Below are 25,393 nucleotides of genomic sequence, written 5' to 3'. Positions count from 1 at the left end.
TTTATATATGTACCAATAAAATATTCTAATATAAGGTTTAATAACATAGTATAGTAGTGTCAAGGCCACTCGCTGCATAATGTGCACTTTTACTTTTGACACTTAAAATACATTTTGCAGGTAAACTCTCTGCACTTTTACTAAAGAACAGTTCTGAATGTAATTAAGTATTGTGTGGTACTGACACTTCTACTAAAGTGTCTGAATACTTCTCCATCCACTGTTTATAGGCTGAACTATTCTAGGATGTTTTTATGGGAAGTCATATTGTATTCATCTCTTTAACTGCCTATTTTGGGTCCAGCCTAATTAAAAAAAACTCAAAGAAACAGCCAGCATCCAATTTTAAATGTTTTATTGATAAACATACACTTACTATAAAAGACTAGGAAGTGAGCGCTCTGTTTCTCTGCATGATGAAGATGCTGTCAGGTGTCCAGTTAGAGGCAATGACACAGAGAGGAGAGAGGAGTTCAGCTCAGGCTTTAGGGAGGCAACACTTGTATCAGAGGCAGAAATTTTAGGATGGTTTGAACTGATATGATATGCGGGATATTTAACAGGGAAGCAGCAAATAACTTTGTGTCATTGGTATAGCTCATGAGAAAAGGTGGAAGAAAACAGCAGGTGACTAGGAGAGGCTGATCCATTTAACATTTTTTGCTGGTATGGAACTGTGCTTCAAGTCAAACCACACACTGCATTAACAAACATGCAGACACACTCATCTCTCTCACATACAAACACATGTACACACACACACAATGTGCCAATACCCAGAGGTCCATGTGATTGCAAAATACTCCCGCACATACAATAGTCCTCGCATTCATTACATAAGGCACTGATTCAGATGCAGTCTATAAGAATAAAGAGTTGAAACAAGAAAATATTTAAAATCCAAATAACAAATATTACTTAATAACATGCATTCTCATTCCTGTAAAATGAAATATAAAGATGAAAGCTTATGTAAGTTAGCCATATTCCCAAAAATTTAAAAATATCATGATGTACAAGATACAAGAGGAAAGTTAAACCATTGAGAAGATAACAACCTAAGTCAAACTCACACTATCCATCTGACTAATACTCACAACTTATATATGTTCTACTTTCATGCAGATCTGTAAGCACACAACCCAAAATGAATGACAAAGTATGATGAGTAAGGCATTAAAATGGCTGAGCTACCTCAGTTTCTGACACACTCAGAGAGTGGAGCCACATGGCCAGTGCAGAAGCAGGAGTTAATGAATCAAGATTTGAGACTAATGTGCTGAAGATAGTAGTGGTTAGCTGGTAGCGTAACATATTTAGCTTGTGTCAGAACAGATTCATATTTAAGTCTTGACTTTGTTAAGTGTGGATGTGCAAAGGCCTAAACACACTGATTGCTTGATTACATCCATGCTACACATATTAAAAAGAAGTGCATACATGTCTATAGTTAAAAAGCACATACTGTACAGTATGTGCATGTGATGCTGTTTAACTTCATCTGCAACTATTTAGTTTTGCTCTCAGAAAAAAATCGTAAAGCTGAATTTCAGGAAACAAAAAAAATGATTCTGAAGCTGTGAAAAAATTGCAAGACTGTTCCAGAAGTAACTCAAGATTCAAGAATTGTTCTCTGTCCGATGACTGACTGCAATGGCAATAATGTTGTTCCAGTTCAAATGCAGGTCATCAGAGTGTGGTGGGCTGTCCTCTACCTGCACTCAAGCACACAACAGTGTTAACGTGTACGACAATGTAATAAATGTACAAGACCCCATTACACAGTTTGAAATTTTAAAAATGTATACATTTCTGTATAAAAACAATGCCTAATCATAGGGCAGGTCTTACACCCTCTTTCTTTTTAAGTGTATGGATATATTTAATGGGGGATTCTAATGGATAATGTAAAACAAGATATATGTGTGCCAATGTATGTCAGTCTGTGTGCATCTTTGTGCGTGTTCTCACCCCGAGATGCAATATAGCACTCATGACAGCTCAGCAGCCCGTTACGAATCCTTACGTCAGTCCCTGCAGTGGCATCACCAAGCTGCCCATTACACATTCCACACTGAGAAGAGAATACCATTAACAACAAGCACAGTACAAAGATTATTATAGTCAACCTTTAAAATGTCTAAATATATTATCTAAATAGTATATTAGAATTACCAGTGCTTTTTGCACAGAAGTCAAATGCTGCTTCTGTATAAAATACAATTAAATATAAAGTTTGCTGATTACTCTGCATGTATGTACTATAATAATTCATTACCTTAAAACACTGTATGTGGAAAAATAGTCCCAGCGTATCGATGATCATAGCAGCTCCTTTTCCCAGAGGCTGAGAACAACCAGAGCAGAGTCTCTTCCCACTGACACACCTAAACAGAGACAGGGCAGTGTAAAATGAGCATTTATTCACCTCTGCTTAAGCCTCTTATTTCATTCCCTCAAACTATTCTGGCTGAACTCGTTTCAGTTAATTTCTGTATTTGTGCATATGTCACTACCTGTTGGGTGAGGGTGGCTGTGGTGATGATGAGGAGGACTGCTGTTTGCCTGTTACAACATCATGTGAACCAGATCTGTGATCAAAAAAGAAGAAACATCCACATCTAAAACTTCTGTAACATGTTTCAGTGAATTCAGATGACAATAGTATATACATAAAAAAGTTAGAGGGAAAATTAAAGATGTATTGTTCAAGTTAAATGAAGTGGTCATTTTCACCGTAGGGCAATGGCACAAAAATTATGAGCACATTTTTTTTGTCATGTAGTAGAATATGCCACTAGTCAAATGGTTGACACATGAAATACATTCATGCAGTTCTTCCAGCCATTTGATCTCAATTAAAATCTTGGCATTCAGTTCAATAAGAAAACATTGCTAACAGTTTATAGTAAGGGTGCAAAACACATGCAAGAACTGCATAACTAATACATATCAGTTGATGATTTAATGTGTGAATTAACACAGACTGAGCAGTATAATACATACCAGTCACTCTCTACAGAAAATCGACCAGGTCACTATGATTTTATAAAGCTTAATGGACCGGCGACTAATGACTGCTACCACACAGTTACTTCATACGTTAATTTATATGCAGCTGAGTTGGAACTCACTTACAAAGGGAAAAGTGCATTTCTCAAAGCAGAACAGTAACTTTCAGCTAAAGGTTTTCACAATATGTTAAATACAGTAAATAACAGAAAGGCAACAACAAAAAGCAACTTCATATACATTGAGTACAAAATTATAGCAAGAGACACTTCTACTCCAAAAGAGTTCATGCACAACAGCATGCACATCCTTGCAAACCTTTTGACAACGTGTGCCTGGTTCATCTGAGAGTTGCGGTCTAAAGAGGCCGTCTTCCACAGCTCCTGTTTCTTTGAAGGTTCGCCGTCACGTGCAGAATCTATATAAATACATCATTACTGAACTGTGCGCGAGCATACTGACACCACCTGCATAAAGGTGTGTATTTCTGCACAACTCTCACCCTGGAAAAAGTGCAGCTTCGATGCATGCTGATCCTCTTTCCCTACAGACATTCTTTGGTCGTTTTGCTGTAACAGAACATTCCTTTTTTCCGTCTCGTTTTCTGGAGATGATGAAGTTATCACTGTCTGGGCTGGCTGCTGGTTTAACAAGCCAGTGGGACTGAGTGGTGTTACAGTCTCTTCCAGAATCCGTCTCTCCTGGAAGAAGCCCAGACAAAATAAGTACACAAAGGTATTAGACACACAAAATCAGGAAGCAGTGTGTTTTCTTTTCACTGTGTCCATCTGGCTGTCTCTACCTCTTCGTTGTGTTTCCTCTCTTCTTCCTCCACCTCTAGCTGTGCTATCTCCCACTCCTTCTTTAACCTCTCTTGTTCTCTCTGGTATTGCTCCTGCAGAGACACAGTGTGTGTTAAACACTGCAGGCAGAAAACACGAGACAAATAAACACATATACACACACACACACACACACACACACACATATATATATATACACACACACACACACACAGGGTACAGCCTGTCTTCCCTTTTCTGCTAAACATTCATGGAGCCATGCACATACACACCACTCCACCAGTGTACCTGTAGGAGGCGCTCCTGCTCCTGTTGCCACCTTTCCAGGCGTTTACGCTCTTCATTGGGGTCCCAGACCCAGTGATTAACACGTTTAGCCAAGTTCAACATGGGGGTCTCAATCTACCCAGACCCAACCAACCAACCAAGGACATACACATACACATATATACAGACCAAAAGGACAGAAAGAGAGGAAAGGTGAGAGGACAAGTAACTGAGTACAGCAACTACTGGAGAAGAAGGGCCAGGACAGGGTCAAATTTAAGAACGAAGGAGAAACAGGAAGCATGAGTTGCTGCTGCTCAGAGATACTCACAGTCATACTGCTCTCCTCAAGTCCCTCTGTGGAACAAGAAGAAAAGGGAATATAATTCACAAGTGCTAAATGTATGTTGTTAACAATACATGCAATGCTTGTAGTTTAGAGAAATATAAACACATATTTACTTGAAAAAGATCTGGATTAAAGCAGTTTTACCTGTGACAGTGGGTGAATATTCTTGATTACTGCTGGGAGATGTAGCTGGCTGAGCCTTTTTTTCCTCTGCTGGTCCTCCAAATGACTCTGTGGTACCATTGACCTGAAAGTTGAATATTCAATTAAATGAATGAACATTTACTGGAAACCAGCTGACTGGAAAATGCTGCCCTACAAAGGCAGACAGCAGTAACTGCAGAGAAAAAATAGTTTAAACTGTTCACACTGAGGATATAAATCAATATAATAGATTTAAAGGTGTGACTTTAAAAGAAATGCAACCAAACTACCCCACATCTGAAATGGCAACAATAATACTATTACCTTATTTATGTTATACATAATTTATATAACACATTTTATAAATAACCAAGATGGTTCTTCATAAAAATGATTATAAACACGTCAAGATGTCAGATTCTTGTGTTAAGTACATTTTGACTAAATGCTGCATATAGTTACTCTATTTTGACTTTGCGTTTAGATTTTTTTCTTTCTCTGGTTATATTATTTCTAATATAAACTATTGAACACACTGGTGTTTTTGAATGTTGTAGTCAATTTATAGAAAACTGCATAAGACTTAAAAAATCTGCTGACCATTTTAGGATAGGACTTTTTAAATGTTTCCCTTTTCCTCCAGGGAGTCACTAGTTTCAGTTCATGTAAATGTAATATTAAAATGAACCTGAAGAGACTCGAAACTTGCTTTACATAGGTCATCCATTACAGTAAACAACTGAAGAGTGTTTCAGATCAGGCTCATGTTTGGCAGTGTGAGTTCCAGCTTCTATTCTCTGACAGAAGACTGAAAATTAGATCGAAACACTAACAAATTCATTTTGTACGTAAACAGGTTTCTACAGAGTCCACTAATAACCAAACACCGAAATCAATTGAATACTTAAGTAAATATATAAGCATGAAATAAAACCAGGAGGAACAGTCTGGAAATAGAATTAGTACTCCTGGTGTTGTATGATCGAAATGAGCTAAATTAACAATGATTAAATCCTGTATCTGGCAGTAATGTTGGTGTTTGCTACAGATCTAATGGTGCTTACTGAAACTCCAAAAAAAAAAAAAAACAACTAAAAATAAGATTTGCAAATTATATGAATTTTAAATTTAGATATAATAACTTCTAAGGTCTATTTGAATGAATCAGTTCATTGCTTTTTAAGGCTTTTCAAGATAAGTTGGTATTTTAAAGTTAATAGTTCATGTTTAGTACTGAATGTACTTGCATAACTATTTTAACTACTGTTTTTTTATTGTCTTGTCCAATGTTGTATTCTAAGGATTTCCCCATTGTATTTGTTTTTACAGGTGCAATGGAGCCAATGCAAATATCCCAGTAGGGGCATTAAGTACAAATTATTCACTTGCTTTTCTATTTGTGTTATCACTTTGTGATAATGAAGATGTACAATGTTTTTCATGTGCTTCCAAGACTGGAATCAGTTACTAAACTTCATACAAGTAACTAAATTCACAGTATCTTTTTAACTACATCCATGTGCGTATGGTTTGCCTCCCTGTTTAAATTTCCCTCCAACACAGCTCATTAGCAATAGTCATTCCCCAAACACTTCAACGCTGCTTGATGGAAAATTCTTGAAACCAATTTCAGATTTCATCTGTATTCCCATGTGGTGAGAGCCCAACAATGGTAAACACCTTCATGTTCATCATGATGGGATTACCTTCTCTCAAGCAAGACTTTCTGCTAGTAGATATTATAGTGCACAGATCAGAACTGAAACAACTGCCTTCCTCAAAGATAGAAAACATATCTAGCAATCCAAAAACAAATGGTATTCTTTTGAAAATGGTCTTTGCCAATATAAAGTAAGTAAATTTATAGTCCTTTCACATGTTATCTGTAGTAATACCTGTCCATTGCTCTGGATATCTGGATGATGAGGCTCCACATGTGTGAGTTCTGTCACAATAGTTGTTGTGATAATACAGTTTCGGCCTTCAATCAACGAGCTGATGGCAGAACCTGAGGATGTGTTTCTTTTCTCTGTCTGTGGAGGTGTCGGCTGCTCTGTTGTCTCCTCATTTTTTTTCTCCTCTGGGGGAACGTCTCTCTCTGTCTGTTTGCTGGTAATGTCCTCAGTCTCTTGTGGCAATTGCTGAGGGCAGGAAGGTGCAGGTGTACTAGTAACAGATAAAGCCTCAGTTTCCTCTCCATTCACTCGTACCATCCCATCCATCTGAGTATGACACATAGACAAAGATCAAAGATGTTAATTTTTTAACAAATGTCTATATTTACAAAACCCTAAAACCTATATTAGTGGACCTATTTTTGTACTCTCAAAATAAAACTTATGGGAATTAAAATGCAAGTGCTGAATATAGAATATAGCACAAATTACAATCAAATTAAATAAATCTACAAATAAGTATAAAAGTATAAATATTTGTGTTTAACCAACATGGATCAGAAGCTTGGTCTTGCTTTATTTCCTGTGAATATTGAAATTTTCAGCATTCATATTATAATATTAATATGCATAATAATATTATGCATTTGTTCAGTAAAATGAGCACTCTTCCTTTGGAGAAGCTCAAAGATGGACTGATACTTGATGATACTAGTTGCTACTGAGAGATAAAATAGATGCATCATTCAACACCTTGAAACTGCATACAGACAGACAGTATCAATGTCACTAGGTAAGAAGTAAAAATGGGAAACTTCCTAAAAGCCACAAACAGCTCCTTTAATTTAACTTTACTGTGAAATGATGAAGTATCAGGTAGTGTTGACTGCTATGACTGACTGATACTCAGACTTTACCTTGACAGGTTTGTGTCCAGACTGTGTGATCCTGGGTTGGCAGTAGGGTTTGGCTGCTAGCAGGGGGAGAGGTCTGGAGGACAGAGATGGAGGAGAGGGGAGTGCATGTAGCGGCTGTGTAGAGTGAGGCTGCACTTGTGCAATCTGAGGTGAGCTGTGCTTGGGTTGAGGCTGTGCATCTCCTGTAATCAGTTGTATCTGATGTGTGGTTGGTGACTCTGTTGGTTTGGACTGAGGTTCATTTCGTTCTAATGACTGAGGTGGTATATGTTCTGAGTTTGTGACTGTGGAGGTGGGATTATTTGGTGCTGGAGAGCTGGTGGAGTCAGAAACTGATGTCTCCTTTTCTTCAGGTTTTGTTTGCCTTTGAAAAGCTATGACCATTGGTTCTGGTTTTTCTATTGGTTCTGATGATTCAAAATCATTAAGAGGTGATGAGGGTTTGTGCTCCTTGTCCACCTGATTTAGGCCTGGTTTAGTGTTTGAGATGGATCTAGGCAGTTTTAGGCTGTCCAGTGTTGCGTCGCTGATGATGAAGCGGAGAGCATAACGCTGCAAGACCATGGCTGCCTCCTCTGGAGTTGCTGCATTCCTGTAGGCTTCACGCAACTCTGCCTCTCTGCGCTCCCTACAAGGACAAGTGAGTACAAACAGTATTTGGTGTTTAGGTACTCAAAGTCAAGGATCAAGGTTTCAATTTGGCTTTAAGTTTATTTTACATTAAGGGCTATGTGAAACACAATAAAAGGCCTCAGTCATCCTTACTTCTCCTCCACGATCTCTTTGTAGGTTTTAACGCTTTTCCTCTTGTTGCCGTCACCTCCCTCCGCCTTCATTCTTTTCTCTATCCTCTTCCTCTCTTCTTCTTTCTTGATCAGCTCCTGTGATGCGCTGCGGCGGCGATTCTTCCAGCGAGCCAATTCCTATCACATGTTCACAGTGTCAAAAAGTGTTAAATCAGGTTAATGTTGTTGTTGTTTAATAACACTTTCCCTGCTGTTATTTATGAGCCCTACATGCCATCGCACTCTGTTTTAATACCATAAGAGGCTTACGTCTTGCCAGTGCTCCTCATCTTCCTGAAAGTTGTTATACTGTTCATGCATGCGCTCATATCGTGATTGGCTCAGTGGTGGTAAATGTCCCACCTCTTCCTCGTTAAGCATGTCACCCATACTCACACTCCTGAAGAGGAAAAAGACAAGGATGGAAGGATGAATGGAATAATTAGACCTAACATATTCACTGTGCCCAATCTGACTGTGGGAAAAATAAAAATAGAATTACACTGAATTTAATTAATTCATTTGATCCCTTCAGTGTATACCTCCAGTAGGAAATTTCAAAGACCATATAGCACATAGTAATGTAAAAAATAATACAGATTCACTGAGCCGGAAGGAGCAGGGACACCACTTTTTGAAAATAAATAGATGACATAGATAAAGATGGCTAGCCACTAGTTACAACCTACTAAAGTACAATATATGAAGACAGCAAAACATACACACACACAAAAAAAACTAAATGCATATATTACATTATCACTCCTGAATTTATATTAGTTGCGTATACGTTGCTCTGCACTACAAAACAGTAACAAAAAGTTACTCTTTCTACGAACTAACTACAAAACAATTAATTAGTAAGCAAACTAATTAGCTTATTTTGGCAAACCACACATTAACAATTTGTTGGTTGAGTAGTCTACATTAAACAAAGAGACATCACATAACAATACAAAATAAAATGAAGACATAAACTTTATTGATCCTCTGCTGGACTTTCACAAACTACCCAACAGTATTAAGCTACACCAGCTGAATGCATCAAATTCAGTTAGGAGTTGTGACAATACACAGCAAAGAGGATAATGTCATATGTTAACATATCTTTGTACTGTTGAAATCTAACGTGCATGTCATGCAGAAGCTGATTCAGGCTCACACTGAAAGACTTACTCTGTGTCCTCAGACATACAAGCAACTCGGCGGCTTATCCTAAAACAATAATAGAATAAAATGAATGAGAGGTAAGAGCAGGTGAGGGAAAGGGGTGCACGGTGCTGGCATTGATTTCAAATTTGCCAAAAGTGCAATGAAACACTAGCAGAATGTATATGTTCAGTTCAGGTTCACTTCCATTCCCAGATCTAGTAAATATGTGAAATAAACACAGACACTATGATAGGCAACAAGTCTGAAAGTGGAAGTGAAGATACGTGCAAAAAGTTCAACTGGCATCTCACATCATGGACGGGAGATCATCGTCTGCCAGCCAGAAGGGTTTCTTTCTTGGTTGTTCATTCACATCCCTCTTTTTCTCTTCCACTCTTTCTTCTACTTTTTTCTCCACACTCTGCCTTTCCAAGTCTGCTTCCATGTTACAGACCAGAGAAGAGGCAGGACTGGGTGGGGGGGTGAGAGTAGAAGAGAGTGGTTCAATCACATCTGTGACAGATGTGTTAGAGGTTGTCATGTCTCCCTTTTGCTTCCCATCTTCCCCCTCCTGCCTCTCTTCTAGTTCTGCACACTTGGGGCTGGTTGGGGGTTTGGAAGGTGAGGCATGAAGTTTTGCTGCCATGGTAACGACGCTGCTAAAATCCGGTGACATGGCCAAGATCATCAAATACAGATAAAAGGGTAAATCAATAGGGCATCACAGATGACAGAAGATTGCAGCTGGAGTACTCTCTATTTGTGCAAACATTCAACTATGTTCAACTAAGTCACTTCACTTAAATTACAGAAAATGCTTTCACACTTATATCTAAAATTTTTGCCTCCACCCAAGTACATTGGTGTTGAATAGAATTTTGTTTATGCTGCTCCAAAAAGTTGAAAATTAAAATAAAAAATCTCTTCAGAAGTTGCCTTTTTCAGTAATTTGGGTGAACCACCCCAAATGGTTTCAAGGGTAGTGGATCAGCAGTTGTCATCCCTATGTGATTTAGCTGTGATTTACAATTTAAATACAAAGATACCTCCATGTTCAACTGAAACCAAGCAACCAAAGTGATGCCATACAAAGCCAAAGTTAGACTTCACCAACAAAAGAGACAGCCAGATTAGAATAAACCAAATACAAACTAAGCCAAGCCATGTGAAAAACAGATCTGCAACAATCTGACCACAACAGCAAATCAATCGACCAGTCGTTTGATATACAAATAATACAAATGAAACCACACCAGGCTTCAAGCTGCATGCGCTCGAAAAATGTTGGCATGTTATCAAAGCAAACACATCCATCAAGTCAGAATCAACTTTAAATCATTCAACAGGATGTATTAATGTCCGTACTGCTTTCCACATAAACTAAAAACATGATTAAACCTTTATATTTGCCAGGCAAATATTCTTTGTTAGTCGCAGTTGTTGACTGAAACAATCTCTTCATCATTCAAACACAGTAAATACCTTTCACTAGCCAGCTTCTCTGTGAGTTTCGGTCTTCTCTGTAGTTGCTTCATTGCAGACACTGGGCTAATTTTATATTTGACTGATCCAGGTACAGGTAGGAACTGGTTGAAGGACTGATTTGTTCTGGCTGTAGTTGGCTTTTGGAAGGATCCAGTCCTGCGAGCCATCATATCATCCTTTTCCAGGTTGGGCACAGGCTCATTTTCATCATACTCATCCTCATCATCTCCATATTCATGTTCGCTGTGAGACATTGATCGGATCACATCAGGCTGTGGTTGAGGTGTTTCCATGGGAATTCTGGATTGCTGTTGCTCCACTCTCTGAGAGAAAGTCCTATAATTGAAATAACTAAACATCAAGCTAGAGATCTCTCTGAGGATGCAAACCACACTGAGCTTGTTAGTGCCATCTGCACACTGTTAGACACAAAACTCTGCCCACCTGACATTCAGTTTTTTGCTCTTGTCTACCTCCACCTCCCTTCTGTTATGTGAAGCAGCATCAGCGGTGTCTTGTGTGCAGCGTTTAGAGCTGGGCAGAGGCAGGAAACGGTTGTAAGTCACTGTAGCAGTGCTTTGTTTATGAAAAGCACCTGTCCTCCGTGCCATCATGTCATCTTTCTGAAGATCTGGGATCCTGTCATCTTCCTCCTCATCCTCCTCTTCTATTCTCTGTTCATACTGAGCCAAACAAGCATCTAGCTCAGCAGGAGTCAGAGCAGCCTCAGGGGTCCGGAGTGTGGGGTGAGCAGAGGGAGGGGCAGATGGATTGAGGTCAGCTCCATCTACCTGGCTGTAACAGCATCACAAAGAACTCTAATTGCAGTAGTAAAGATGATTAATCTATACCGAAACATGCAACTATAGTTTTAAAATCCAGGCATGAAGATGCAGAAAAACAGGCCAGGATTACAGAATATCCATACTTTTAGTGAGATGAAGAAAAAGTAAAATCCATTCAGGAAACAATGTCAGATGAAAGTATTAGAAAAGAAAAGATGAAAAGGTAATGCAAATTTACAAAAGAGAAAACTATAGTGAAAAAACCCTAGGGTGAGATTTTTAGCCAAATTAGACACTCTGGCCCTCAGTCATGTGACAAACTCCATCTATAACTCCAGCTATGCAATTTCTAACCATGTAGTTCATGTAGTTCCTATAATGTGTCTTCATCACAAAGTCTTTCCACCAGAGAGCACTGACAAGTTTATTTTTATGCATAAAATTGTCAAATTCTTTAATAAAACAGCTTAAAATCCTTATGAAAGTGATGTTTATGTTACGTGTTTATGTTGAGAAGCACTATTGGTCAGTACTGAGAACCACTATATGATTTTAAACTCTCAGCTAAGTTTGTTGGGTCTATACATCTTATCCCAGCGGGTACACATGAATACGTCTGTGCTTGTGTGAGTGTGTGTGCCTTTGTTTCTCATTAAGATACAAGCAAATCAGTACAATGCACAGACGTGCACCCAAATTAACTAATTTACTCATTCAAATAGGCTTGAAGTATAAGACATTTTCCAAATTGGCAACAGCAACCAATTATATTAAATGTATACATTAAAGAAGACCTATTTACTCTTCAGGGCAGTCTATATTAATGCAAACAACTTTGGATTTATGCCACTGTAGCCTGAGTTGTCTTCTATCGGGCCTTGTCCATACCTGCGTTCCCGCTCTGAAAGCTGGGAGCCCAGGCCAGCAATAGGCATGTCTACAGTTGCCTTGGAATGGATTCGTCTTAGCAACTCTGTCTCCTCCCCTTCACTTGATGTAACAGTGTCTATTGGCTGATCGATCTCTGTCACGCCCCCAAAGGTCACAACTTTGCTGTGATTACGTCCAGCCTTTGCTGATCCTCCGAAAGGACTTCCATAATTTTTCTCCAGACAAGCCTGACACACAGGGGCCGAGCTAACCTCACTGTAGATATAACAACCTCACAAAAGAAGACACACACACACACACACACACACACACACACATATACACAACAGCCAACAAAAGAGCAGGGGGGAAAGAAACAGGGTGGAAAAGAAGTCGTGAGCAACTACATACAAAAGAACAGACAAAGGAAGGATGTGATGGAAATGATTAATCAGACAGGAAGTGCGGATAGTGAGAAGACTCAGTAACACTGGATTGTGTAGATCCCTTCCACACATATGTACATTCACCCATGCACACCAAGCTTTTAGCTGCCCTAGGTAGCAACATTTTCCTGCTAACTGTGGCTCCTCTGTGAACACAAAAAACTCTTTATCCTATCTAATGACATCAGCACAGAGAAACACAAAGCTGAAGCAGTGCTCACAGCCAACAGTCGCCGCTTGTCTTTTTTAGTCACACAGTCTCATGCATACTGGCCAACTCCTTACTCTGTTTCAATGCCTGTCACAGAAGACTGAAGAAGCCTGAAGTGCACAATAATGAGGAGAATAAACGAGCAGATGAGAACATGGGAAAACAAACACAAGGAGAGAAGGGGAACTACATCTAGGGACATGTAAAGCTGCAACAGGAGATTTAAGACAGAAGAGAGTTGAAAATGATGGAGTATTGACGAGTAGCCAGTGGAGGCAGTTTAAGACATATAAAGTTTTCAAAAAAATGTTTCTAACAATAAAAGATTGTTAGGGGACAACTCAAGTGACCTGAGGACCTTAAATATGGCTTTAGTAAATTTTATTTACTACCTCCTACATTGTGGATTAACTTGACTGTGTCTTGATAACTCAATCATTCACTGGAGTCAATGAAAGTACCAATTGCTTCCTGTTAGTCAAAAACCCCAAAATATTCCATTTAAAATAAGTAGCAAAGTTTCCCATTTGAGAGACTGTAATGAAGGTTGGACATTTTACTTAAAATGTTATTTCAAATGAGAGTGCGGAAGTTTAGAAAATTCACAAAAAGTCACAAATTATACTGTTCTATGTTATACTGTTCTCTCTTGCATGTGTATCTAGTCTTTTATTGTTCTATCTTAACGCTCTGTTACAAAAAAGGAACTGTTGTTATGAAGAAACTGGGGCTGCAGCTCAAGCTAGAAGCAGATGTACAGTACTTCTCATCAGCTTTGATTCACACAGTCAAAAACAACACACTTGATATACAGCAGCCTTTAAGTGTTTTCTAGTACATGTGTGCTGAATGGAGAGTGTGTGTTGGGCACCTGGGTTCAGTCATCTTGAGCCTCTCCCACTTCTGCACATCTGCCTGGCTCATGGATGCAGAAATAAAGCTCACAGGTCCATCCCTATGAGGGAGGGGCCTATTCTGAGCCCGCCTATGAGCCAGGTCATCCTTATGCTTGTTAGGCACTGCCTTAACCTTTCCCTCTTCTGTCTCTTTCTCCTCAACCTTCTCTTCCTGGTTTCTGGGGGCAGAGTTTAGGAAAGGGTTGTCCCTACGTGTAATGATGTCAGGGACCGCATCCTTCTCACTGTCCAACCATTAAGGCAATACAGTGATACACAGCACATATTACACATCAGAGTGGCACACACACATCAAACCACAAGTGACAGCCGAAGAAAGAAAGAACAGAAAAAGGGAAAGAAAATTTAGAACTAAGTTAGAGTAAATGGGACAAACCACAACAAACCCAACATACACATGGCTGACCTGGTCTCCTTCTCTTGTAGTGTTTGCTGTGAAGCTCGTCTAATGCCCTCCCAGCGTTCTCGATCTTTGTTGCTACATACAGGGGGAGGGACAAACTGATGCACTTTGGGAGCAACAGGGCCACGATGAGCTCTTCTAGATGCCAGGTCGTCTCTATGAACATCTGGAACTTTATGCACCTCTGCTTCCTCCTCTCCATCAGAGGAGGTATCCCAGGCAGATTTCTGAGAGCTCAAGAATTCATTATCACGGCGAAGGATGATGTTCGGAGATGGTGATCTCACTTGCTGTTCCTCCATTGTAGGAGGGCTGAGATTGGAGATGGCATAGTGTACCACGGTCATTTCAGAGATCACAATTACTTTATGCACAGAGGTAGGGACGTGCAAGATTCAGACCACCATGTGCCCACTAATGTTTTAATCAAGCGTGTTTGTCACTCAAAGTTTGTAACCAACCAAACCAAAATTAGTCACTCCGGTACAGCAGCTACTTGGTCGTAATCGGGTATCAATTTCCCATCCACTGAAGCCTCTATTGTATTAAAAACACACATGGTTTAAATCAAACATTCTTTTACGTTTTGCTCCTAGAACATCAATAACGAGCAAGCAGTTAGTTTCCTGTCTCTCCACAAATGAGGACAGCATCATACAAAACTCAAGGTAGCCACATAGCAGCCAGACTGCTGAAGTAAACCATTTGCCAGTGTGAATAAAGCGTATCACAACAAGTACAAACAGATTTACCGTCACAACTTTTTGTTAGTCAATACAACCAAAGTGTCCATCCATGACAGCAACAGATCTCATGCCCATCCTCCCTAACCTCCTGTAGCGAACGGCTGCAGGCAGAACTTTAATCCCTGCTTTCTCCAACTTCTGCAGCCTCCCCTGCTCCAACACTGCCTGGTTCACTTTGTCTTCCTCTTGTTTTAGTTTTTCGCCATAGTTCTCAGGTGCCCAAGTAACAGTCTTGGGGTTTTTTTGGTGTAGTCCAAATCTTTTGTTCTGCTCCTGTGTGGAGTGACTGGGGAATGATGTGTAATGGCAGGGAAAAATTAGTGATGATGAAAAGTGTGTGTTTTACCTTTTACTTTCTGCTCAGTTTTTGTTTTCCACTGCAGTGAATTAAAATGATTTATTTTTAATGAGGTGTGGGTCATTACCTCCGTTGCTCTCCCTCCTCTGTATGTGGTTTTCGCCGAGGAGTGGGGATGTAGCAGCTGGCGTTGGTTCGGTTAGGGAGAAACTGGTTAAATGGGATAGAGCTTCTTGATTCACTGCTGGCAGTCCGTCTGGCCAACATGTCATCCTTCCGCACATCTGGCTTCCTGCTTTGTGCATCTGCCTCTGAGTCACTACCTCGCCCTGGGCAGCAAAGTGAGATAAACATGAAAGAGCAAAGAGAGAGAGTTGCAATTAGAAAAGGCATTTAAGAAACAAACTTTAAATTTTTATTACTCTTTCCAACCATGTCTGTGGTCCCAGCTTTTATTTGGAGAATAGCATCAACAAAAATGAAAATAATATAATAATAATTATTATTATTACACATACATTTACGTGGGGCAGCATGGTGGATGAGTGGTTAGCACTGTTGCCTCACAGCAAGAAGGTCATGGGTTCTAAATTGCCCATAGGAGTGTGTGTGTGTGTGTGTGTGTGTGTGTGTAACAGCTAACACCTAAGTTTAGGTGTTTAAAAGAGGGCAAGACGTTGTGGTGGGGTCTATCTGCCTTTAGTCTGGTCTTCAGTAAGGAGCATGTATGCTCAATCAGACAGAGATCAGGAAGCTGACTCATTCAATAAAGGACAATTCTTCTCTTCACCTGCTCTTTTTGGAACCTGCCTTTGATATCTCTGATAGGCATTTGATGTTTTTGAGCAGAACCTTTTTACTGTGAGACAGTGCAAACCACTCCTCCATTGTGTCTTCCCAGGCCACTCCACCTTAATCTAAATATCATTAATCAAATCTAAAACACGCACAATGACATATGACAGGCAGGATGTTGACCTCAGTCTGTGTTTGCTAGGTTCAAACCTCTGCTAATTGCTACTTAGACCAACAGCTGTTGCATCTGGAGCGTGCACGCACGCACACACACACACACACACACACACACACACACACATACAGGCTGAGATGTTCAGCTGTTGTCAGTCACAGCCAGTCTGACTCGTCAACCTCACGTTACACACAACATGTTAGAGAACAGCAGTCACTATTTGTGGATGACTGATTTGTACATCTGGACAGCAACAGATTGACATTTATGCTTAGTTTCTTTTATGTTTGTAGACTAAATATGGGCCAATTCATTTAGCTAGGCATAAGGACTAGATAAAAAATGGGAAAGCATTAGCTTGTTTCCTATCTGAGAAAATTTTTCATAACCAACCATCACTGTTGCCTCGATTGACCACATCAGGAGAAGGGCTGTGCTGTGAGCGGGAGCCGAAGGAGTCCAGGCTGTAAAAACCAAAGGAAAACACACCTGAAAACATTACAGTTTCATGTACTAGAAATCTAAAAATCACACAACATTCACTGCAATACAAACTTAGGAATTGTAACAAACGTTGTGCTGTTCCAAGATTGATTTTAAATACTCCAAGTGTGCCTGAGTGTGTACTGACAGATGTCTCTCACCTGTCTAGGGAGTTGTCTCGGGTGTGTTGTGGGGGAGAGAGAGACTCACTCCTCTCAGAATCCCAGCAATCATACCCGCTGTCTCTAACACTGCGTTTCTGTGGACTGTCACCTCCTTCCTCACTCTCCTAAAAACACATACATGAACACAGTCAGAGACATTTGAAATGTCTCACAGCCAGCACTGATCTTCATGTCAAAAGAATGAGTATGCTGATAGTACCAGCAGTTTGTCATTAAAAATGCTAATAGAAGTTTTATAAATATCAGTTGTACCCAGTCAGTATGCAAAGTCCAGCAAAGCACATCATAATCTAAAAAGATCATATACTCTGCCTGGGAACATGAAGCACCTGTAGCATAAGTGTGAAGTTTCTTCGTATTCCATAAAAGAGCAACGATGCATAAAGAAAATAACTTGAGGGGATAGAAGAAGAAGATTGAAGATGCAGTTGACGAGAAAAAGATAAATAAGATAAGACAAACTTTATTCATCCCTGAAGGGAAATTCAGGTAAAATGTATAAATGTAAATGCTAAACCTCACTGCTAAATGTATCTCGTATAAGAAATCTACTCTATAAAAATGAATTAATTTAAATGGACACCTACTGAGTCAAATGATAAACTATACAGAACCATGCCCCTCTCTCCTCTCTCTGTGTCTCCCAGAAATAGAAGTTTTAGTGTGGATAAAAAAGTGTTTTCTCCTGTATCATGTGTTTTTCCTGGACCCCAACAAAGACAGGAAACTAACAAATCCAGCCCCCGCACCTCCTCTGTGCTATTCTGTCTGTTTCCCTCCTCCTCCTTTCTCTGTCCTCCTAACTCACCATCTTCATTTGAGCAAGCAGCCCTTCAAACTCCTTGAGGTTGAGCGTAGGGCCACTGTAGGAAGCACAGCCGCTGGCAGCCTTCCCCAGCCAGAACACTGTGTTCAGCACCTGAGAGACATGGATACAGCAGTTTAGTGGGATTTTAGAAATGGTAAATGCACTAGTATTAAAGATAATCCAAGAAAAGAAGAAGAAGGAACAAGGAAAACTCACATTTTTTAGTTTGCGGTTGCAGTCTGAGTCCCTAATGAAAGAATGTGTTACCATCATGTGTTACTACATTAAATTTTGTTCATGCTTAAGCATAAAAAGTCACACACACGCGTGTATTTACTTGAGGTTAGCTCGTATGGAAGTGTCCTGCAAGTCTCCAGGGTCAAATAGCTGGGAGCCCTTCAAGCCCAACTCCTCACAGCCCCGCAGGAAGACTGACAGGTTGTCCTACAGGACACAACAGGGGGCCACAGACAGTTAAGAGTTTATTGCTTTGACAAACAGGGTGGTTTACAAAGCTAATGTCACTCTGGAGAGTGTCTTCTTACCAGTCCAGCAATGGGGGTGGGCAGTCTGTTGATCTTCTTGACCAGCCCAGGTCTGATTGCACTCAGCAGCCTGAGTGGAGGAGGGGAGAAGCAGAGATTTATTGAGTCTTATGTTTTTGCTGCTTCAGATATCAAAAACTAGAGTGGTAAGATGTCATCAGCTTACTCGCATAACAGGATGCCATTCTCTAATGCACTGCGGAAGTCCTTGTCTCCAAAGCTCTTTCCTGTTACAGCCTGAGGATGGAGGACAGGAAGAGACAGATGTAAAGGAGGCAGAATTGAACTAGAGTTGCAGTTGACAATTATTTTAAATATTAATTAATGTGTAAGTAATTATTTGTTTAATCATTTGTTCATTGAATGTATAAAATATAAGAGATCAATGAAAACCACTTTTCTAAAGTTCAAGGTGAGTAATTTCCTGTTTGATTTGACTTATTGTCACTAAATTAAACTCTTATTGACTGAGAAGTCTTTTATTCTCATACACTTGGTGCATGTTCAGAATAACTGTATATACATTCACTTTAAACTCCATAATATCATCATAATTACACTACCATCTACTTACCTTACTGTGATTTGGTGGTGATTTAAATTCTCTTTTATCTTGATCTTAATGGAAATTCCTGCATAAATAAAGCTTTACCATAACTAACCAAGATAAGGCCATCACAAGTGCTGCACTGTCAGTAATATATTTTGTGTAGTGAAGATTAAAGCCAAGTACTGTGTAGCTATCAGTATGAAAACATTAATATAATTTGGTGCTGAATTATTGCTAAAAACATGAACAGGCACTGATAATCAAATAATAATCAATTAAGTCATTGATCCCAATGACCCTCATGCGTGAAGATTTGCAGCTTTTCTTTGTTCCTTAACACTGTAAACTGAAGTGAAGTGAAGTGAAAGTGACTTGTGAAGTGAAAATGACTTATATGGCCAAGTATGGTGACCCATACTTGGAATTTGTGCTCTGCATTTTAACCCAATTCCAAAGTGCACACACACAGCAGTGAACACACACCGTGAACACACACCCAGAGCAGTGGGCAGCCAGCCTGCGGCGCCTGGGGAGCAGTTGGGAGTCTGGTGCCTTGCTCAAGGGTCTCACCTCAGTCATGGTATTGAAGGTGGACAGGGCGCTGGCTATTCACTCTGTGCCACCGACAATTCCTGCCGGACCTGAGACTCCAACCTGCAATTTTCAGTCTGACTCCCCATCCATTAGGCCACGACTGCCCAGACTGAATGTCTTTGATAGTGTTTGGCAGTTTAAACAAAAAAACCTGGACACCTAAAACTTTTCAGTTAATGTGTCACTACTTATGTCATTTGACACATATGTTTTTCATCATTAGCTATATCCATTAGTTATAACCATAATATGATCCCTTTTTTGTAGACAAATGTCATATATAACCATTGAACTATGCCTCACTGTGCCTCTGACAGAGGAACCTGCTGCTGCATGGGTCACCCTCCCCCAACATTTTGCTTCAGTAGAAACTAAATTAGAGTGACGCCAGGCCAATGACACACTGATCTGTGTCCTCATTCCATTTTCCCTAAATGTGCCCACATACACGTCCCTGATTCAGACGCACACTGTAGCTTGTAAAAGCTGTGACAAAACCTCAATCCTCTAACTTGGACACAATTTGCCATATATTCTGGATGGACAGGAGAAAATCACAAAGAGTGATTTACTAAAACAACAACCCCCCCCCCCCACACACACACACACACAGTTTACTGCCACTGTTGAGTAACCGGCAGTCAAGGATAAATGGAAAAGAAGAGTGGTTTGACTGATGCTGTTTAGATACCTAATCCAGATTAGGACAGATTAGTCAGCACACAAAACTGTTAACTGCAGGCACATGCTCTCTGTGTTTAATTCTCTACATCCATGCATAAAACTGCAATCTCAGGCAACATGTCAATTTTGACAGGCATCTCATCAGAAACAATAATCTGAGGGTCAAAACAATGAATGACATGTTATTATAACAAAATATCTGCGTACTTTTGTCTTTTTTGTCTCTGTCAGCTTCGTGGTAATATTTATGACTTACATTTACTTATTTTAAGTACAGTTCTGAGTTATATATATATATATATATATTGTGAGAGTTAAATACACACACACACACACACAAATACATCTGCAGCTATGAAAACAATCTATTGTTTTGCTATATATGACCAGACCAGATGTTTCCCATTGGCATCCCGTTGTTTTTCTTGTCTTTCATCATTCTGCTATCACACACACACACACACACACACTGCTGCTACCAAATATCATGTTCAATAAGGTTTGACTCCATGTCTTTGAAACATTTACTGCATGGTCATGCATAATTTATTCACAAAGGAGAGTACTGTATTGAGAGTGAGCAGGACCGCTATGTTTGTGTTTTGTGTAGGCAGAGTGTGTGGAGGAGGCAGGACACAGACAGTAGTGTGGAGGTGGTTAACGACTGGCTATGTGTAAAATGCAGAAACTGAAACACAGCAATTAGACATACTGACTGGTGTGAGAGTACTCATTATAGATACACAACCCATGAAATTTAAGCAAAGGAAAACAGCCATGATATTTGTGTGTTATAGAAGATAGAATGTGTGCTAGGTGAGCATTTGTGTCTGCTACAAAAACCAAAGCCAAAGACCTTGGGGGTATTTGAGCAGCAGCAGTAATATGACTCTCAGTCCACATAGAGAATTTCTGCACACAGTCTGGGTGAATGGCAGCAGCAGCTACAATTTAAACCCTGAGGTGAGAGTGTGTGTGGAGGGAGTGGGGTGCAGAGGAGAAGCAGAAGTAGGCCAAAGTACCCTTCATTTTCATTTTAAAAACTGTAAAAATATGGAAAGAATGAGAGATTGTTTTGCTGTTGTTTGTCAATGTTTGTAAATTTTACTGTATTTTTTTAAGATATTCCTTGACGTTCCTCAGACTCCCCTAATAACCTACATGAAAATCATGAACACATATTTTGAAAACAAAATAATGTAAGGCAAAATCAAAGTTGACATAGAACAGAAACTGGTCTTATTTCATATGGATAGAACAGTATTACATGTCATCTGCATGCAATTTTAATTTCATCCGGAGTCGTTACTTGGGAAAAGGATTAGAAGTCTTGGAAATGCCTTTAGAACAGTGACAACTGTTTGTACGTGAGCTTTTGGGTTTTTCAAAGCTCGCCAGGTACTTTTTCTTGAAACTAATGCTTAGCTCTTTGACCTTGAATGTAATGTTAGAACAATACACAGCTGCCATTTAACAATATTAAATAAAGTTTAGCTGTAAAGTATTTTGATATTTATTTTGATAAAAACATTCAAATATGTAATCTTTAAGGTTAGAGAACTTCAGTATTTTGTCACTTTTTTGACTGTGTATCAATTGAACACATAGTCTATTTATAGAAACCTGGCTTGCTTGAACCAAACAGTTTGTTTCCAATAAAGCCAGTCCTAAAACTAAATAAATTATCCTGCAGTAAGAGATGGAGATGGATGACTGGAACCCCAGGGTAATTCAATGGCTGCTGGCAAAGGCTGGTGTTTTGATTTGTGGTGTTTTCTAAGCATTAGCCTTGTTATAATGTTCTAATGTACTGCAGGCACTTTGCACACTAATGGGCATGTATCATTCAAATACGACAATACAAATCAAAATAACAGACGGAGGAAGACAGGGAAAGTTGAAGAGGGGTTTAATCTGGATTAGAATAATTAACCAGAGTGCGTTGACTCTAAACAGTGCCCAGCTCTAAAGCTGCTGACGAGTGATATCTGGCTTCCGGGGGGACTAATCTGTCTTTACAAAAACTTTAAAAATCAATGAGGTACAACAGACATTTTTGTCATAAGCAAGTTTGTGTCAGCATTATTTTGCATTCTTGCATACAGCAAGAGATTCATTGAAAATCCATGAATCCCTGATCCCACACTCTTTCTCGTGCAGGCACAGCTGGCTGTCTGAGACCACTGGAGTTAATCTGTCTTGGACAGCTGTGACATCTGCCACAGACACAGACACATGCTCAGTCACACACATTCTTTTGTTTGTTTCCTCTCTGTCTGACGCTAACGCTTGCTATGTACTGTTCACTGGTGACAGGTTGACTGCTGTCACTAAATTTAACTCTGTCTTCCTCTGAGCCGGCAAAACCCTAATCTGCTCAATGTCCCATCCAGCAAGTTTAAAGCACCTTTAAAATGGATTGTATCAGCTTTAAGACAGTCTAATCCAGCCTTGTCTTGTCTATAAACAATTAGAAAGGTTATGTCTGTGCCACTCTAATTTCCTGCTTGGGTCATGTGGTGATATGTAGCCTACTGCTCTACTGCCCCCCTGGAAACATTGACACCTGAGAGCCTGCCCATGTTATGTTCCCATAGTGACTAGTGTCACCCAACCGGGGTGTGTCTGAGAAGTGTGTGAGCCGTATCATGCCTAGCTGATCAGCATGTGTGTGTGTGTGTGTGTGCATAAGCTTTGCATACTCTTACACACATGCACACTGAAAATGTTGCATGGAGCATAGGGTGGCATGGTTAACCCTGAATCATCCCCACCTGTGAAAGAGTATAAATACACCACTAGAAATAGAGTCAGCCTGACCAGTTTGAAAATAACAGTAGAAATAGAAGGCAGGAAGTCAACGCAGCATGAGGAACACCAAGCTAGGACACTGCAAGCGAGATTAGGATTTAGAGGCCAACATTAACCTAGACTAGACTGGACTCATTGCTAATCTTCATGTGCCAACCAACATGTGTTTTGGTTGATTTTGCTTAACACAAAGGGTATTAGCATTTACTTTTATTGTGAATGTGTGCCTTACAGATCTAATTGTACTGTGCTAGTTATCAAAACACAATAAAAAGCGAGAAACACTGGATCATTATTTCTCTGGAAGCCTAGTATTCAGGATAAATGATATTTACCTTCAATTAGGTCCTGCAGTGGGTGTCAGTATGTGCAATAATTTACTAGACACCAAGAGGGGCAATACCATTCTCCAGCCCTGACCTAAGTTATGTTCAAGGTGCCTTTAAGGCATATGTTCACCCATGCAGAGCAGCTAGTCCATAGCTTAGCCCAGCCCTACATCTATACTGAAGGATTGTTGAATCCTGTCCTATATTTACACTGTACCTCCTCAGGTTAAAATACAGTGGCTGGCCCAAATAATGTGAGGTCTGAATGTCATGTCCTCTTAAATCTATCATCTTTCCTATCCACCCCACTCAGCTGTATAGTGGTACAAGCTGCGCAGATTGTGGGAGTCCTGTGAAAACACATGCAGTGTGTGACATTTTACAGTGAAATAGTTTTTCTGCTACTTCTAAAGGTTTATTTTACCAAATCTGATATTCTAGTTGGCAGGTAGCTAGGCTAAGGCGGAGACAGAGCCATGATGAAAATAAAAAATGGGTCATAACACAGCTCTATTGGGCAAATCACGTTTTTATCCGAGCAGATGATGGTGGGCGCGATGCAGCAGATGATAATCTCATCCGACCAACTCTTGGTACAACAAAGCATCTCGTGCGTGAATGCTGGCCCGGTTTCATAACCATGGAAACCGGAATCCCCTCGCGCCTGAAAAGGGGGGCGTTCCTCCTGCTGGCGAGTAGAAAATCGGCTATAAATCGATTAGAAATAAAGGGGAAATAAAGGGATATTTTACGGAATCTATTACTAGGATATAAGTATTAGAAAAAAATAATTTGTGTTCACAATGCTGGTCTTGGAGACAATTAAAAGCGGCACGTGTGAAAACTTTTGACGCGTGCAGGAGAGCCGTTGTCTCAGACGTTAGCCTGACACTGCAACGCCCCCTCCCCAAACAGGTGACGATGCTCGGTAGAGCTGTAACGTTACAGCTAAGTAACGTTATTTATATCCCTGGCCACAGAATGTGAGTCTGACCCATTTTCTATTCCGTTGTGCTGTAGCAGCAGGCCCTGAGCTTCTCTTAGTGCTCACTTCACTTACCTCTATCCATTTCTGTGCCTCCTGACAGGCCGGTTCGGGATGGCTCGGCTCCAACGGCCCCCGCTCGTCCCGCGGCGGAGTGTCCGGGACATCTCGACCTGCAGCGGGGCTAGCCATCTCCAGGCAGGCCGATAACCGGAGACCAGAGTCGGAGGGTGATGATACACTGATACGTGATAAAGCTCCTTTCAGATGTGTGTGATGTCCCCCCTCCCCGCTCTGTCAATCCGTTATCCTCCTCCTCGCTGTCTATCGTTAACTACCCCGCAGCTTCACGCTCAGCCAGTGCGTTGCGTAGCTCTCTCGTACTCCCCGCGAGTTCTGCTCCAACTGTGGCAGAGATGGAGAAAACGTCTGTCGCGACCCCCAGACTCTGCAACACGAGCCAGCCGCTAAAAATAACGCTTCTTGTACTCCGCCAAACGCTGCTGCAGTCTTCGGCCACCGCTGCTGCCGCGCATTTCCGGAGACGTGAACGCGCAGGCAGGAATCTATGCGGGGGAGGTCGAGAGAGGTAGAAAGGGAGGGATGGATAGAGAGAGACACACACAGGGAGATGTGGGGGATTGAAGGAGATGTCCTCCAAGAAACCCAGGGCCCACAGATCCACTCCATATTATTTCAGTTCACAATCTCATGAATTTCAAATCTGTCAGGACTTTGCAACACAATGAGTGGGTCTTCATGTTGTGTCGCTTTGGGAAAGTCTGAGTCGATATTTAAAAGCTTTACTTTTTTTACTTCATATTGAGCAATTTGTAAAGTTGCTAGTTCATCAATTGTTTCCAAATGGAAAAAACCTAAACAGAGTTGACACTTTAACATTGAATGTTCTGGAACAGCTAATCTTCAAATACAAGAAACTGGATCCAGAGAATGAAAACTCTGC

At 40.4% G+C, this 25,393-nt stretch overlaps 1 protein-coding gene across 11 annotated transcripts; it reads right to left on the bottom strand.

Moving 5' to 3' along the window:
* Positions 1-671: 671 nt before the first annotated feature.
* LOC113128207 (LIM and calponin homology domains-containing protein 1-like) lies at positions 672-24,957 on the bottom strand. Of its 11 annotated transcripts, XM_026303353.1 has the most exons (32): positions 24,505-24,957; positions 18,643-18,713; positions 18,477-18,546; positions 18,269-18,375; positions 18,148-18,178; positions 17,932-18,042; positions 17,100-17,227; positions 16,849-16,919; positions 15,613-15,814; positions 15,273-15,473; positions 14,445-14,753; positions 13,993-14,262; positions 13,196-13,231; positions 12,483-12,740; positions 11,254-11,604; positions 10,807-11,145; positions 9,636-9,983; positions 9,349-9,387; positions 8,443-8,572; positions 8,153-8,310; positions 7,388-8,015; positions 6,471-6,797; positions 4,576-4,678; positions 4,414-4,439; positions 4,104-4,217; positions 3,815-3,907; positions 3,515-3,713; positions 3,331-3,430; positions 2,517-2,591; positions 2,279-2,387; positions 1,972-2,074; positions 672-1,715 (listed from the first exon to the last, which is right to left on the bottom strand). In XM_026303353.1, exons 1-32 carry the CDS (start codon positions 24,619-24,621, stop codon positions 1,690-1,692), a joined length of 5,250 nt encoding a protein of 1,749 aa, XP_026159138.1. In that variant the 5' UTR covers positions 24,622-24,957; the 3' UTR covers positions 672-1,689. The 11 variants fall into 11 exon arrangements, with proteins under 11 accessions (XP_026159138.1, XP_026159136.1, XP_026159140.1 ...); XM_026303351.1 differs by lacking the exon at positions 672-1,715 and having other exon boundaries at positions 1,731-2,074; positions 9,636-9,980; XM_026303349.1 differs by lacking the exon at positions 672-1,715 and having other exon boundaries at positions 1,732-2,074.
* Between the last annotated feature and the right edge of the window lie 436 nt (positions 24,958-25,393).

Source organism: Mastacembelus armatus, chromosome 1 (genome assembly GCF_900324485.2).
Source record: "Mastacembelus armatus chromosome 1, fMasArm1.2, whole genome shotgun sequence".
Taxonomy (NCBI): domain Eukaryota; kingdom Metazoa; phylum Chordata; class Actinopteri; order Synbranchiformes; family Mastacembelidae; genus Mastacembelus; species Mastacembelus armatus.
This window is presented reverse-complemented; position numbering and strand designations above follow the sequence as displayed.